Here is a 17,067-nt window from a genome sequence, read left to right on the forward strand (position 1 = left end):
TTCTTCATCATCAGAAGTACAGTCCTAAGCTTTGTTCCATACCCACCAATTGACTTTGTCTGCCTCCATTCTACTACTGGTTGCAGTGTTCCATACCCCTGGATCTGTTTCATTTTCAGAGCCTTCCCACTTAATGCACCAAGGGCTATCTGCCATAGATTGGAATTTCTGAAGCCCACTCATTGACCATGCACTGTCCCAAGCTTCAGCCCGATCTTTTCCTTCCTGTCCTTCACACTTCCACTTTGATACTGGAATCTTGTCTTCAATGACCTTGGCTATCTTTTCATAACACCATCCATAATTCCCTGATCTCCCATACCATCCTAGTTTTGGTTCATACTTTCCTCCATTTTCATGACAATCCCATCTAGATGAATACTTTGGCTTCACAGCATTTTCAAACACTGTCTTATTTGGGTACTCGTAATCTATTTGCAATACACAGCTCACATTTTCATTTTTATTCTTTTGTATTTCAGGAAATTTTGATGTTATAATTCCCCAATTTATTTGGTCTCCTGCTGCCTTTGGTATTGGCAGACAGGCAGTTATTTTGCTGGTGTTTTGCGTGTTGGTAAAATCTTTAATTAATGCAATCATCCCATTTTCTGTCTGAATAGTATTAGAGACTTTTATCACTTGTGTTTCTGGCTGCACCCCCACATCCCTCTTCATTCTAAAATGAGGAGTTGTCAGCTGATCCTTTTGCATTTCACATCCGAAAGGAACAGTGATTCCAACTGATGGCAGTGAAGGCCATAAAATAATCACCATTACAGTCACTAGCAACCTAGACATTTGAAACAATCAAACCCGCTTTATCTGCAGCTTTGTTGGCCCTACAGTTTGTGCAGTCCACAGTGCAGGGGAAACCTTCTTCACTCTGGTGTAATGTATGCAGGGATCCAGTCCAGCTCCTTTGACTGCTGTCAAGGTAGTTAACAGTACCTGATAGGGTCCATTCCACCTTTCTTTTAATGGTTCTTCCTTCCAGCTTTTAACGTACACTTCATCTCCCGGGGGGATGTCATGAACTGGATTCTCAAGAGTCAGCGGCCTGTTCCACACAAGGGTGCTCCGAAGTCGAGCTCGAGCTTTTCCAAGAGACAGAACATAATTATCATAATTATACACCTCTTGCTTCCCTGTAACATGTACATTTGGATTAGGTTCAGGGGATTCATATGGTTTCCCATCCAATATCTCATAAGGACTGACTGACATCCCGCTTCTAGGCTTTATCCGAATCCTCAGCAGTGCTATTGGTAAAGCTTGTGGCTACTGCAATTTAGCCTCTTGGCATATTTTGCTGATTTGCCTCTTCAATGTCTGATTCATCCTCTCTACCTGTCCACTGGATTGTTTGGAAAAGCAGCCTACCAGCATTTTCCAGCTTCCCAAATGCAGGGTCAGCACTCCCAGTGCTAGGTGTGATCTTTCATGCACAAACAGCTGAAAATCTTTGAATAGATCAGGCAATCCTAACACCGGAGCTGTTGTCAATGCCTCCTTCAGTTTGAGGAAGGCCTCCTTCTGTGGTCTGCCCCAGGTAAGTGGTTGTGTCTTCTGGGCTTCATACAGGGGCTCTGCAATTAGTCCATAGTCCATGATCCACAGGTGGTACCACTCTGTCATCCCAAGGAAAACTCACAGCTCATGCAGGTTCTGGGGTTCTGGAATAGCACAAATAGCTTGAATACGATTAGTACCCAGCTTACATTGCCCTTGTGAGATTTCACACCCCAGGTAAATCTCAGTCTGCCAGGCAATTTGTGCCTTTTCTTTAGACACCTTCTATCCTCCCATTCCCAGCTGATTTAAAATTTCAATTGTTACCTTTCTGCAGGTTGTTTTCTCTTCTGTAGCTGTCAGTATATCACCAACATACTGTAACAGCAGGTATTGTTCTCTTGGTACTTGCCCATTCTCAGTCCAAATCTCCAGCTCCTTCACCAGCTGATTTCCAAATAGGGTTGGACTGTTCTTGTATCCTTGTGGGAGTCGTGTCCAGGTGAGCTGGGTTTTCCTTCCATTGTCTGGATTTTCCCATTCTAAGGCAAACAGTTTCCTACTTTCTTTGTCAAGGGGTATGCAGAAAAAGGCATCCTTTAAATCAATTACAGTAAACCATTTCTCTTTCACAGATGTCAACAATGTGTAGGGATTAGCTACCACTGGTAAATATCTTTAGTTATTCCATTTATTGCTCTTAAATCCTGTACTAGTCTGTACTCACCATTTGGTTTCTTCACTGGAAATATCGGTGTATTAAATTCTGATTCACATTCTTCTGAAATTTGGTACTTCAAAAACTTTTCAATAATCTTTACTATTCCTTGCCGTGCTTCTGGCTTTATGGGATACTGTTTAACCTGGACAGCTTTTGCTCCTTCTTTTCATTCTACATGTACTGGTTGTGCCAACTTAGATTTTCCTGGTATGTCTGTTTCCGATACAGAGGGAATTACTGCATCCTCTACTTCCCGAGTTATAGTAGGGACTGGTTTTTCTTTTATCATTAAGATTTGTCCTGTCTTTGATTCAGGTATTTTCATGAAAAGCTCCCTGTTTTCAAAAGTTATCACTGCATCAAGTTTTGCTAATAAATCTCATCCTCAGAGTGGAATTGAACTCTCAGGCATATCTAAAAATTCATGTGTTAACACTTTGTTTCCAAAGCACAGATCCAGGGGTTGCAGGAATGGTCGATTCTCCTCCTTCCCTGTGGCTCCAACTATTGTTGCTGTTTTGTTTCCAGTTTGCCCTTTTAGATCATTTGGCACAGAATATTTAGCTCCCATATCCACCAGATATTTTACTTCTTTATCCCCCAATTGTATAGTTACTAAAGGTTCTTGTATTGGTTTTTGTTCTGATTCTAGTCAGCTGCTGTACTCCCCCAGTACCATTAATTTGGAAGCATCTTGATTCTGATTGAACTGATTGCCCTGGTTAAACCGATTTGGGCATTCATTTTTCCAGTGCCCCTCTTGTCTACAAGAAGCACATTGATTTAACCCCAATCTTGGCAAAACCCATCCCCCTTGTCCTCTGCCAAGTCTGCCCCTCCCCAGCCCACGACCACCTCTGCCGTGACCTCTGAAACCTGGATTCTCTCTTCCTTGGATCACTGCCAAAAGATTTTGCTGCTGCTTTTTACTAGCTTCCTTTTCCCTGTTATTGTATACTTTCCAAGCCACTTCAAGTAATTTATTCAAATTCCTTGAATCTTCTCCTTCTAACTTCTGCAATTTTCTCCTAATATCATCCTGCGACTGCCCAAGAAAAATGAACGCAAGCTGAACATTCGCTTGTTCTGTTTCTGGTTGAAGATCTGTATACTTTCTTGCTGCCTCCTTAAGGCTTTCCAAAAATGCAGCAGGGGATTCTTTCTTTTCCTGTCTTTCCTCATACAATTTAGACCAATTCATAGCCTTAGGTACAGCATTCCAAACCCCTGTCTGGAGCCACTTTTGATATCTCTTCAGCCTCCGCATGTCCCCAAAGGCATTGGGATCCCACCCTGGATCCTCGGTTGGAAAGTTCTCATCTAAAGTCGCCGTCACCAGCCCAGTTCTGAGATCTTCTCTCACCTTCTCCTTGGCTGCTCTAAGCACCATCTCTTTCTCAGTAGAGTCCATTAAATTCTCCAATATTACTTGTATATCATCCCAATCTGGATTCTGAGTTTTCATAATCATTTTTACCACCCCTGCTACTTTATCAGGATTTTCTCTCTAAGTTCCAGCTGATTGTTTCCAAATTATCAAGTCTGCGGGTGAAAAAGGAACTTTCACAAACACCGGCCCTTCTACTCCTACTCCTTGTCTCAAGGGGGCAATCACAGTCCGCCTTTGTCTGCCCAAATCTTTTCCCGTTCTACCCAGAACCGGAGCAAGCTGTGACCGAGTCCGATGGGATACCGGTGTCGCTGATTTATTATCATCACCCCACTACTGCTATCTTCCTCCCCAGCATTTTTCACATTTCCTTGCATCACGGTTAGATTTTGATCATCTCCCAGAGAAGAAGGATCAGGTGAAGGCGGTAGAGGAGGATAAAGAGGGAAAGGTGAAGTGGGATTAGGTGAGATAGGGTTAGGTGAAATAGGATTGGGTGAAGTGGGGGCAGACAAAACAAAATCGGGTTCTTTTGGTTCTGCTGAAACCACTTGTAAATCAACATCCATCTCTTTCCCCCGACACAAACTTTCTTTTAATGCCAGGTACTCTAAACAACTTTTTCCTTTTACACAAAGCTCACATTTATCACTCAGACGTGCCTTAACTGCCATCAATCCACACTCAGCCTGCCATTCTGGCTTGTCTCGCAAATAGAAAAACAAATCAACGTATGGAACTTCATCCCACTTTCCCTCTGGCTTACAGAACAACATCAACTGTACAATGGTGTTATACTGCAAAGATCCATTTCTCGGCCACTTTTCCCCACTGTCCAGGTCATATCCTGGCCACCATGTATTACAATAATCAATCAACTTTACGTAAATCTTGCCCAAAGTTTCCCTGTTTCCAATGTGCTAATAAGCACCCCAAAGGAGAAGTACATGGTGTAGGGGCATTGCCACCTCAAATCCCTTTAAGCTTCTCCATGTTACAGTTACAATGCACCACACACCACTGCTGCCCAACCTGCAACGCTTTCACGCTTGTCTGACAGACGGCGCCTGGGCAATACCAGGAATTCCTCCAGCCCAACCGTGTAAAGCTTTGGCTGCGTCTTCTCGGCAGGCACCAGAGCAGAGCGAAAAGCACCTTACCTCTCTCAGAGGGACGTTGTGAGCGGCGGAGACGGTCGCGGCCGGATGGGCTCCCCGAGAATCCTTCGGTGCCGGCTGGAGTGTGATCGGGTCATGAGCTCGTTCAGCAGCACTCACAGGGTCCCATCTGGGTCCCCAAAATGTTAGAGTTCAGGAACACACATAATCACAGACTGATTATATTCAGGTGCTTTACTGAAGTGTGCGGGTACTAGGGGTATCAGCAACCCAAATCTAGTTCCGTTGTCTTTGTCCAAAGTGCACATATTTCTACAATGTCAGCTGTAGCAGTAATCACTATAACAACCTTATCAATATTGCTTCATTAATATTGCTTCATTAACTTTGTCAGTTTTGCTTCATGAGAGTTAGCTCATCCTTGTATGAACATGTCCGAATCTTATCTCTGGGTGGGTATCTTGGAGACCCCAAGTACCAGTTCCCATTACCGTAAACATTTCAGCTTGCTAGACCATCCCTAATGCCAAACATTCTTGTGGCCTACCTCTACATGATTTTAAGAAATATTTTCAGAAACATTTAACCCCATAGTAACATCTTGATGTTTGGAGGATGTTTGTGCTGAATCTTGGTGTCCTGGAGGTTCTTACAGACACAAGATGCCCAATGACTTCCTGACATGAACTTGGGCAAGGAGGAATCCCCACCCTAAGGCAGTCTCCTCTTTTTTTTTCCCCAAACCAGGATTTTCATTCCTGCACCGTGGCCAGATGGAGGAGGAGGAAAAGCCCCAGAGATCCCACACAAGGACGATCTGCAAACCCAGCCCAGGGAGCTGCAAGGAGGAAAGATCCCCCCAGTGCCAGGAAGGCGGCCGGAGATCCAGCCGAAGCTCAGAGCAGAGTGAGAAGGCCTACAAGTGCTTGGAATGTGGGAAGGGATTCAGAAAGAGCTCCCACCTGATCCGGCACCAGGTGATCCACACTGGGGAAAAGCCCTACGAGTGTGGGGAATGTGGGAAGAGCTTCAGCCACAGCTACAGCCTCATGCGGCACCAAATGATCCACACTGGGGAAAAGCCCTACGAGTGTGGGGAATGTGGGGATAGGTTCAGCTACAGTTCCAACCTGAGGGCACACCAGAGCATCCACACTGGGGAAAAGCCCTACAAGTGTGGGGAATGTGGGAAGAGGTTCAGCTACAGCTCCAACCTAAGGGCACACCAGAGGAGCCACACAGGGGAATGGCCCTACACCTGCTTGAAATGTGGGAAGAGCTTTGGGAGGAGCTCTGACCTGAGAAAACACCAGGTCATCCACACTGGGGAGAGGCCCTACGAGTGTCCCGAGTGTGGGAAGAGGTTTCAGCGCAGCTCCACTCTCATCAGACATGAGCGGATTCACACAGACGAGAGGCCCTTCCACTGCCCTGACTGCGGGAAGAGCTTCAACCGCAACTCCACCCTCACCATCCACCGGCGCATCCACACTGGGGAGAGACCCTACGAGTGTCCCCAGTGTGGGAAGAGCTTCTCACAGAGATCTCACTTGACCCAACACCAACGGAGTCACCAGTAAGGGAAGCCCTGCGAGTGCCCCGAGTGCGGGAAGAGCTTCGTGCGCTGCTCCAGCTCCATCCCCCATGGGAGGATCGGCATTGGATGATCTCCAGTGACCCCCGTTGGGCAGAGCCCTGGTGATCCGTGGTCCTGGTGATCCGTGTTGGGGAGACACCTGGCTGGGAGGCTCCACATCTTCCTGGCTCCCTGTGGGCACCTGGATGAACACCGGGGCAGGAACATCCATCGGGACACAGACCAATAGTGGGAATTCCTTTGGGAGAGCAGGTTTGTTGACTTTCAATCCTAGAAAGCTGTTAAAGCTAATGGAACTCACGAGCCCTATTTGTTACAGATCAACACCTCTCCTTCCTTTTCTGGAATTTGACACAAACTTATAGTCAATAAGTTCTGCAAGTGCTCTTGCTTCATGAGGCCACATTGTGTCTTTCATTTAGCAATTAATGAAGCAAACACAAATTGCCTACTGAGACCCTTCTGCTCCCGTCCAAATCACTACTCAAGAACAAGCCTCAGGCACATGCCCATAGTCCCTCTCTGCCAGCAGCTCTGAGCTGCATTGCACAGTGCTTGCTGTGCCCCAGAGAGCACAAAGCAGGCTGGCCTGGTGCCCCTGAATATTTCTGCAAAACCCTCTGCATTTCACACCTTTGCTCTGGCTCAGTGCAGAGCTCCAGGATTGCAGGCGCTTGGTCCCAGAGCTGTGTGAGGCACTGGCTCGTGCAGATGTGCCCTGACTTGCTGTCACTGCCTCACGCTGGCCTGGGTTCCCCTGGCAGAAATGCCGTGCCTGAAGGACACTGCCCTGTGCTGGAGCCTGCGGAGCAGCCCGGCTCCCTCCCCCTGTGCCCAGAGTGCTGCACACACTGCTGACCATTGCCAGGAGTTCCAGGGCAGGCGGCAGAAGAGCAGGAATGGTCAGGCAGGGCACCAGCCCTGGGCTGCTCTTTGCCTTTCTCTCCTCCTGTGCAGACTCCAGACAGCCCATGGCACCAGTGTGTGCTGTGCCCAGCACGGCGCCGCTTCCCCTCAGGAGCAGCCAGCTGCCAGCTTGGCTCTGAGAGTGGAGGATTTGCCTGGTGCCAGCAAGAGGCAGCCAGGGCCAGGCTGCTGCCTCTTGCAGCTCCAAGGGCCTCCTTCCAGCCTGCCTCTGCCGAGGCTCAGGCTTCTCCGGGCTCTGCCAGGGCTCTGCTGGGGCTCCAGCCTGGCCAAGGCCGGGCCCGCTCTCACCTCACAGTCGCTGACAGCTCTGCACCACAGGAGACCTTGCACAGCACCCTCACTGCTCTTTCTGCTTTCTCTCTTCAGCCAGACTCTCCTCCAGCCAAAAAGATTGCACTTAAGGATACAAATCCAAGTGGCAGGAACCCAAATGTTCTCGAGTCGCATCTGCACAGCCTGCATCTGCACAGGATGTTTGTGTTGCACCGTTCCTCCTTTGGTTTTTCCTGCAAATGCCATTGCTGTTTCTGCCTCAAATAGAAATGCCAGAGCTGGGCAAAACTTGGCCAGTTGGCCATATTCCAAAGGCAGTGTGGTCTGGAGAGGATGAATGAAGAAGAGCCTTCCCCCCTTACAAACTGTACCAAAGAAGCCATCAATGTCACTTTCCACCTCTAAGAAAAAACTGACAATTCAGGAGGAAATGTTGAGCTTTCTCACAGGGTCAGAAGGAGAGAAATGTTCCAAAGGAGTTGAGGTATCAGTAACTTTATTTATAATCCTACTCTACAATCCTGCACTACAATCCTACACTGCAGTCCTACTTTACAATCCTACACTACAATCCTACACTACAGTCCTACTCTACAATCCTACTCTACAATCCTACTCTACAATCCTACTCTAAGTTGGGCATGGAAAAAACAGTTTGAAATTGATTGGCGCATTCATATCTCCTCCTTCCACTTCTTCACTGCCATGATGAGTGGTGCCAGGCTGGACCCAGGCATGGCCGATGTTATAAATTGATGCTGCAGAAAGGAAAAGAAAACAACAAGAAAGCATGATTTTCCAAGCTAAGAGCTTCAAAGGCAGGGGAATGCTTTTTAAATGAAAAGGGGATTGAGTCAGATTAGGTCAGGAGCATGGGGCAAGAGTGGCACAGGCTGCCCCAAGAGCTGGTAGGAGGCCCACCCCTGGAAATATCTGAGGTGTGAGTATCCTGATCTCTTGAAAGATGTCCCTGCTCATTGCAGGACACAGACTAGATGACCTTTCCATGTCCCTGTGTGTTAGTTTGAGATGAATTGACACAGAAGTGATTTCTTTGAGAGAAGCTGCTGGGAGCTTCCTCTGTGCCTGAGACAGGCCAATGGCTGGCTAGTTCTGAGAACTGACAACATTTTGCACCATTTAGAAATGAGATGTGCCTCTGTGATGATCCACATTTTGAAAACCACCAGCCCGGGAACTGGCCCTCTTTGCTTCCGGCCCCCGAAGGTAACGGAGCTCTGGTGAGGCCGGCCCTGCTCACCTACGGCCTGTGCTCCTGGGGGAGGCCGGGCCAGACCCCAGCGGCTCCCGGGCGGGGGATGGAGGCTGCGGGACCCCGGCCCCAGGCTGGGCCAGGCCACGGCTGCTGACATCTTGCCCACACTAAACCCTCTCCCCGGCGTGCAGCGACGGCTCCAGGCCGAGCCTCCCCTCCCAGCGGCTACCGGGCAGAGAGAGGGGCCCAGCACAGCCTGAAATCCAACACCGTGACTGCCATGACCTGGGTGAGATTGAACCCTTTCACTACACAGGTGAGACCTTTCTTATTCTTGTGGGCCTGATAATAAAATTTGTTATTCCTTTTAAGTTTGAAGCCTGTTTTGCCCTTCTCCTAATCCATAGCTCCCAGCAAGAAATGAGGAAGTGCCCTGGTGATTTTCGCCAGCACTAAATCCCAGCACTCCCTGCCAGCCCAGCCCAGATTCCTCCCCATTGTCAGCTGAACAGCACCACGGTTGGAAGTGAGGAGGATGGGGGCTCATCTGATGCCTTGGATTTCAGTGGAGGAGGAGCCCATCCCTCGGACACTGTTTCACCTGCAGCCCTTTTGGCATTTTACCTGCAGCAGCTCCTTGGCAGACCAGCGCTGCGCCTCGCCTTTCTGCAGGCAGCAGCTCAGGAAGTCACGCAGCAAAGGCGAGAATTGGTCGGGCTGCCGCAGCTGTGGGGTCCCTTTTGTGGCTATGTGGTATTTAGCCTGGAGAAAAAGGAAACACAAGGCTCCACCTGCTTCTTTCCCATCTGGAACTGCTCTCCCAGAGCCCATTGTTTAAGCTCCACTTTGCAGTGGCAGTTTTTGCCCTGGCAGAGAGGCAGAGATGTCTTTCCTGTATCATTTGGATGACGACTTTCCTGTATCATGAAAAAACCCAAGCCCCAAAGCCACAGCTTTGCCAACATCCAGCAGATCTTGCCTTGGCAGCTGATTTCATTGCCTGATCTAGTTAGTGGCAACTACATCAGCAAATACATGTTTCCTTCTCTGAGGATTCCCACCAGCTTGGCAGCCTTTTTGGAAGAGGGATTTTGCTATTCTAACTAACTCTACTATTTCCAAGGATTCTTATATGAAAAGCATCTCTGCAGTGCTTGTTGGTCCCTTAAGCACAGCTGCCACAAAAGAAAACTCATCAAGCTTTTTGTCCTGTTCTTGACAATGATGGCAATTGGAAGAAAAGAAAGGAAATCCAGCAGGTGTTCCTCAGAGAAGGAAACAAAAATTTGGAATCTCATTTCCAACACAGACACATTAAGATGCCTCCACAAATGTATTGGCTTGAAAATGCCTGTTTGGGCACACAGGAGCCACCTGCAGCTCTGTCTCTCAGCACTCTGAAAATTTCAGGTTCCCTTACGTGGCAAAAGGAAAATATTCATTGTGAAATCAGAAGCATCACCCCTGTGGTAACCCTGTGCTCGTTGGATTCTCAAGTCAATGCATTAACGCTGTGCCCATCCCAGAAAGTGCCAGGAAACAAACAGGAGGTTTTGGCAGGCTCTCCCCGTCACCAGGCTCCAGCTTGGTGATATGGAGAAAGTGGCTTGGGTTATGAAAGAAGGTGGTCATTGAGTGTCTCAGCAGCACTGCACAAGAAGCAGAAGAGACTCTGGCTTTACAGCCTCATCTCCAGGTTTCAGGCAAGTTTCCCTGTGAGAAGAATGGGGGTGCACTTCTTCTCTCAAAAGCACTGTTTTAGAAACTTGGTTCGGTTTGAGTTTCTTTGCTTCATTTCTGGAAAGATAACACCAGCTCTGAGATGCTTGTTTCCTATTCTTGGGGCCATCTACACAGCCAAAAGAGCTGGAACGACTTCTAAGGCAAAGCAAAATGCTGCCTGAGAATGGAGATGGTTTGGGCGAGGTAAGGCTTGAGTTCCCCCACTGCTGCAACCAAAGCTACAGAAGATGCTGATGTGCTGCAGGGACATTTGTAGAAGGGGCCTTGGTGGAAGTACTTCCAGCAGATGGCCATGGGATTTTGTCCAGTGAGCAGAGAACACGGGACAGGTGAGAAAGACAGCGGGATCAGAGAGTATTTGCTCCTTACCGATCGAGCAGTGAAACTGTCATAAGGAGTTTTTTGTTCGGCCATTTCAATTGCCACAATTCCAAAAGACCACACGTCCACTTTGGGGCCATATGGTTGACGCTTCACCACTTCAGGTGCCATCCACCAAGGAGTCCCGATCACTGAGCACCGTTGATTTTTCTCAGGGGTGAGCTGAGCAGAAAGGCCAAAATCAGCTGAGGAGAAAGCAAAATACTGTTTTAATTTTAATACTGTCAATTAGGAAACCAAGGCAAAGAATTCCCCTGTAGAAGTTTGAGAATGTGCAGTTGAATTTCCTGGACAACACTCCCTGCTCTGTTTCCTTGGGGCTTTAGCCAAGGAAATATGAATTGGCTACTTCAAACATCCCCCCATTTTTTACACTTCCTCCAGCAGTGCCTTTTGTTCCCCTGAAGGTTTAGATTGTAGCTCCCTCCCTCTGGCAGGAACACACACAGACACACACAGAGCAATAGCACTCTTGGCTGCTTGTGGCTCCTTGTCATAGCTCTGTGCACACTGCAACTGTGCCTTCAGCCCACAGCAGGGGGGACCCCTGCACTGCCAGCAGCAGCATTTTTGGGGAGCTGGCAGTCACTGAAAGCAGCCCCACAGCCCCCATTCCTGGAACGCTGAAGCTGACCAAGAATACACTGACCCAGCTTGACAGAGCCGTCGGTTCTGAGCAGGATGTTGTTGCTCTTCACATCTCGATGGATCACGTGGTTGGAGTGAAGAAAATCCAGTCCTTGCAGGCACTGAGAGAGAAAAGAGAACCAGGGGGGCAAAAAGTAGTGATGTGAGTTCATCCCACAAGGAAGGAAACAGCTGTGGAAGGTTCCCTTTGCAGGGGAATGGGGAGGAATGGCAGAACACAGCGCCATTGAGAGCAAGAGCCTGGTGCTCCAACAGTAGCAGAGCAGCACCTTTCTCAGGAGAGGCATGTCAGCTTTTGAAAGAGCACCAGCAACTGCTGTTGTAGACTGTCCCCTGCAAACCAGCCAGGGTGACTGCAGCTGCAGTGCATGTGCTCAGAAGCAAAGAGCATTTGGGCTGCACTACTGTCCTTTTCAGCTGAGGACTAAAAGAAATTGGTCTCTTTTTTTCTTTCCGTTTGTTTCAAATCCTGCCACCACACCTTTGCTTTAGAGACAAGGAATGCAGTGCAGACAGGCAAAAGTTTAGCTAGGCAAGGTGGAGAACTGCAAATGCCAATGCAAGAGACAGAGCTAGAATACAAGAGCAGGGGATAAGAGTACAGGAAGTGAGTCCAGTGAGTGCAGGGGCACTGGCAGACAGTTCACTTGAGATGCTCTTGCTTGCCCATAGCCTAGCAGCAACACAGAAACCAAGCCTGGCCCATGAAATCACTCCCATTCTGAGCCCCTGTTTCCCAGACAATCCAGCTCAAGGCCTTGGAAGCACAGAGGGGATCCCTGACCTCCCGACTGACAGCTGCAATCTCTTCTTCAGACATTTGAGCCTCGTCGATGAGATCTCTCAGAGTGCCTCCGTCCATGTACTCCATCACCAGCCAGAGTTCCTCATGCACAAGGTAGCTGAAAAAAGGAAACAAGGCCATGCAGATGAACATGCACGGCTAGGTTGGTTTTTTGCTTGAGTCTTGTTTCTGGGTCCCTTGGAGACAAGGGCAGAAGAAAAGGAATAGACATTGCCTCTAGGCTGTGCAGTGTTTGCAGTCTGTGCTGTCTCAAGGAGAAAGGCAGTTTAGGAAGAGCCCAGATAAAAAACCTGTCACACATGGCATTTCTGGAAATAAGCACCTAGTCTTCCTGGCATGCACAGCAGTGGAAAAGAGGGGCAACAATGCAAGGGCAATCCTCTCTTGGATGGTTCATCAGCATTTAAGAAACTTGAAAAACTCAATCCCAAAGAACTGTGGAGGCAATGAACTTACAAGGTATTGAATTCTTAAGATAGGGCTGATGCAGGTATTTGAACAATTTTCAGTCTGCATTTGCCAGGGTGGATTCATGCAGACAAAATGCAGTCTCTTCCCATCCATTGGAGATAAGTAGAGAAATAATAATTAACAGCTCTATTTCCTGCCAGTGACCAAAGTGGGTTTTTAAGCTCTCATGCTTGTAGTATGTAAACAAACATTCAAGGGATAGGACCGTGACCACTCACCTGGCTAAGTAATTCACGACCCTGGGACTCCTATTACTCTCCATGATCCTGATTTCATTCATGGTTAGTATCTTCCTCCTCACTCCTTGCACACTTATTTTCTTTATGGCCACCTCAAAGGACATTGAAAAGGAGTAATTTGAGGAAATTGGTAGCATGAGACCACAACACACATGGAGCAAGTGATTTTGGAATGGCAGAGCCAAGCTGTGCCAAAGTGCCTTGTGATTAGACCTCATCATTGGAGTAATTAGGAAGTGACATTCCAACAGCCCATTTCTCTGCTCCCTTGGGGGCCAGTTACAGGACACGTGGCCACTGGCGATTTGCCTTGTCCACAAAGCCTGTTCCAAGTGCAATTTGCAGGCTGGCTCCAGTCTGTGCTTCTTGTGCCTTTTCAGCACAGCTCTACTCAAAGCTCCAGCCACAGCTCTCAGCAGTGGGGAAAGGCCTGGAGAGCAGCAGAGGCTGCAGGGGCTGTTGACATTTACCTCTCCTCCTGTGGCAATGTCAAGTGCTCTGGAAACCTCTCCAAAACCCCTAGAAACAAAACAGCAGCAAAGAAAGGAGAAGCCATTTAGATCTTGCAGTGAGAGCCAGTCCAGACAGGAGAGCTCTGCTGTAAATGCCTAAAAGCTGCAGGTTGCAGGAGGGGTCTGCCAGAAGGCAGATGATGCATTTTCCCCTCAAGTGCATGGGCACTGGGGCTGTTCCTGAAGCGCTGGGCTTTACTGCCTCAGCTCCAAAAGGCAGCTTATTCCTTCATCCCAGGTATCAGTTTCTAAACTGTGCAATTCTAATCCTGAGCACGGAGTATTTCCTTTAGCAAACTCTTGGAAAGAAATGTTCCTGAGAACTGTTATTTGACAGCTCTCATGGGGGTAGGTTGTGCTTTCAGGCAAGCAAGATTCTTCTCCTCTCATTAGTGTGGCCAGATGCTTTGGAGACATCCAAAAATGTGAAGGAAATGAACCCTGAGCTGTCCCACACTTGAGAGACAAGCAGATTTACCAGGTTCTGTTCCTTGCTGCAGGCAAGACCTTGGCAGCATGGAGATGTCTTTGACAATGCCTTCTGAGCACACTTGACAAATTCTGGCCAGTACTGAGAGATGGGGCAGACTAAGCCCGGTGTCTAAACATGTGGACAACTTGTCTGACTTCCCACTTGATGGATATTCCACCAGTGAAACACCTGGCCCATGGCTGTGTAGAAGTAACTGTGGTTGGACTCACCCGCTGCCAAGACTTTCCAGTTCAATGTATTTTGTGACGGGATTTTCCTTGTTCACCATTCTGCCTGAGGGAAACAAAATGCAAGATGCTCACTTTCAGGCAGAGATCCTAACTTGCAGGAGATCCCAAAGGCAGCCCCACTGTCTGGGGCTCTGAACCCTCTGTGGTCAGCTGGGCAGCAACCACAGCAGCAACAAGACAGGCAGTTGTGCAGTACAAATGGCCAGCAGAGAGACTGAGTTTGTCCAGTCCTTGGAAGGAAATGAAGCGCAGAGAGCACAGCAGGGCACAGCACAAGGCTGGCAAAGGCCAAGCATGAGCACTGACAAGCAATGGCAAGAAGACACAGCCAGCCTGAGCCCCTGACAAGCTGTGGCCCCCGTTCAGGACACAACAGCATTGCCTTGGAGATCAGACACACCCAGGTGCAGATCAAGGCCCTTTTTTGTCCCAGCAGGTGAAGGTAGACACCAAATCAGCTGGGATCTTTTCTCAGCCCCACAAGGTGCTGAGCACAGCACTGGCAGCTGTTATGGGCAAGAAGCAGATTAAATGGGTTGTGCTGCAGAATCACAAAGGGCTTGATGTGTTTTCCCAGAGACTGATCTGAGCAGGGCTTGGGCCAATAGGTAGGATTCTAAGAGTCATGGGAATGACTGGGAATCAGGTATGAAAAGGTGCCATGGATCTGAGGAATACACAGCAGAGGGGCTGCAGGCTCGCTCCTGAGAAATGCCTGCAGTGCTGTTTTATCTGATCACACCACGTGGATGTGTCTCTTGGACACATCTTTATAAGAATAAAACTAGGATATTAATTACAGATTGTTATACAAGTATCTGTTTCTTCACTGTGGGCCCAATGAAAACATCTCTTGCTCTCTGTTTCTGCTGTCACCTGATGTTCTTTCAAAGGAGTCCTCACTGACAAAAATACAGCATTCTCATAAAAACCTTGTAGATGTAGTAGAGGCAATAAGAACAGTCATAAAAATGAAACAGTCATAAAAAATAAAAATTACACCAGTAAGACACATGGGGCAGAACAGGTCCTCCAGGATGGAGAAAAACAAACTCTACCAAAAAAACCCAAATCTGAAACCAAAAAGGGATAAAAACTGAAAACTAAACACAGAACCACAACAAAAAGACAAACCCCAAAACCAATCAATATCTCTGAAGTCTTTTGGTTCTGATGAGTGGTGGGGAGTCTGGAGTCTAAGGAGAATTTAGGAATCAAATATTCTGTTCAGTTTGGCCACTAGCACACAGGACTTGCATAGATCATTTGCTAGGCCACAGCCTTCTGCTGATCCAAGAACAATTCCTGCTTCTGCCTTTAGTGGCAAGGGAATCCCAGGCAAAGCCGAGCCAGTCCAAGCTGCCCTCAGAGGCAGCAGGAACACCCAGAGCGCTCTCTCGCTGCCTCAGAGCACAGCAGTTCCTGTGGGGAGTCCTAAATGTCTCTGGGACACCAAAGTGAGGAGGATCATTTGCTCCAGCTCTGCTGGCACGTGCACACAATACACTGTCCCTCAGACAAGAAATACACCAGACGTACTCAGTTGCTCCAGGAAGTCTCCCTGGCTCTCCTGTAGCTGAGCAGCAGATGTGTCACTGCTGGAAATGGAGAAACTGCCCAGGCTCCACTGCTCAGCTTGGGGAACAAAGGCTCCTTTAGATGCTGCTGCTGCAGCAGATTCAATGGAAGAGCCTGTGTAGATCTGAGAGAAGAAAGGAGTTTGTGTCATAAAGCTGGCTGGCCAAGATTACCCCAAGTTCCCTTTTCAAATGCAAGCCCTTAGGAAGTTGCTGTTAGCCACATGCAAAGCTCATCAACTGGATTATTTTGGATGCCCGCTTCTGAAACCAAATGGTCAAAACCTAAGGTTGGTTTTAATCAAGTTCATGGCCAGTTTCATTTTCCTGGATTTTCTGAAGGATGACTGCAACAACGACCATTCCACTTCCTCCCAAGGATCCCTTTCCCCCTCCAAGGGCTGCAGACACATTTGCAGCTCCTTGTTCTAATGTTGGAGCTCCTCCCCCTCAGTCCTCTTTTCCTGCACCATCTTCAGAAGGTGCTCAGCTTGCAGCACTTGTGCTTGGGACAGTACCTGTGCCTCCCGCCGACCTTGGGGCTCTTCATCACCAGGCATTTGCTGGAAGCCTTCGCAGGCTGCCAGGTGAGATATCAACACGTCCACCTCAAGTCAAACAGAACAAAGCAGTCAGAGACCACAGCTTGTCCCTGTCTGCCAAGGCTCATTGACTGTGAGCAAAGGGAAAGAGCAGGACAGCAGCAGATTCACCAAGGGATACAGACAGCTTGCAGCTTGTATTCCAAATCTATCTGGGGGACTCTGTTCACTTGCAAAAAGCCCTGAAGAAACAAGGAGAGCAGGAGCAGGCCAGCAGGAATCCCTTGAGATGAGTGCTGGCAAAAGGGGCAAATGACTGGTCCCACTGTCCAGGGCAGCAGCTGAGATTGAGCACAGCAGGAAATGTCCTTCCAAGCAGCTGGGATAGACACTACAGCAGGATGGCACTGAGAGGCATCAGCCCACCCCCCTGCTGCTCTGCAGAGGAAAGGCAAGAAGGGCAGAAAGCACCAGACTGCAGTGACTGCTGTGCCTATCGCTCTTTCACTCACTCGATTTTCTAGAGCCTCTTGCTTCTGAACGAGGAGATTAAATTTCTCTTGGATGATCTTCCTTTCTTCCTCCAGCCTCTTCTCCCTTTCCTTGATCCTAGCCTCAGTTTCCTGCAGCTCTGCCAGCAGCTTCTCATCGGAGGCCTGTGAGGAACCAGAG

The 17,067-nt window shown here is 48.4% G+C and overlaps 2 protein-coding genes and 1 pseudogene across 2 annotated transcripts in view; 1 reads left to right on the top strand and 2 right to left on the bottom strand.

The window, feature by feature from the left end:
• Positions 1-6,354, top strand: part of LOC131588578 (zinc finger protein 239-like) — a 99,176-nt pseudogene extending 92,822 nt beyond the window's left edge.
• Positions 1-17,067, bottom strand: part of LOC131588581 (zinc finger protein 239-like) — a 166,786-nt gene that overhangs the window by 65,568 nt on the left and 84,151 nt on the right. The window lies entirely within an intron of this gene.
• LOC131588616 (serine/threonine-protein kinase PAK 1-like) lies at positions 7,724-14,297 on the bottom strand. The gene is made up of 8 exons (XM_058857567.1): positions 14,256-14,297; positions 13,512-13,560; positions 13,021-13,133; positions 12,311-12,428; positions 11,528-11,627; positions 10,867-11,063; positions 9,379-9,516; positions 7,724-8,296 (listed from the first exon to the last, which is right to left on the bottom strand). Exons 3-8 carry the CDS (start codon positions 13,080-13,082, stop codon positions 8,213-8,215), a joined length of 699 nt encoding a protein of 232 aa, XP_058713550.1. The 5' UTR covers positions 13,083-13,133; positions 13,512-13,560; positions 14,256-14,297; the 3' UTR covers positions 7,724-8,212.

The sequence above is a fragment of the Poecile atricapillus genome, chromosome 26 (genome assembly GCF_030490865.1).
Source record: "Poecile atricapillus isolate bPoeAtr1 chromosome 26, bPoeAtr1.hap1, whole genome shotgun sequence".
Lineage (NCBI taxonomy): Eukaryota > Metazoa > Chordata > Aves > Passeriformes > Paridae > Poecile > Poecile atricapillus.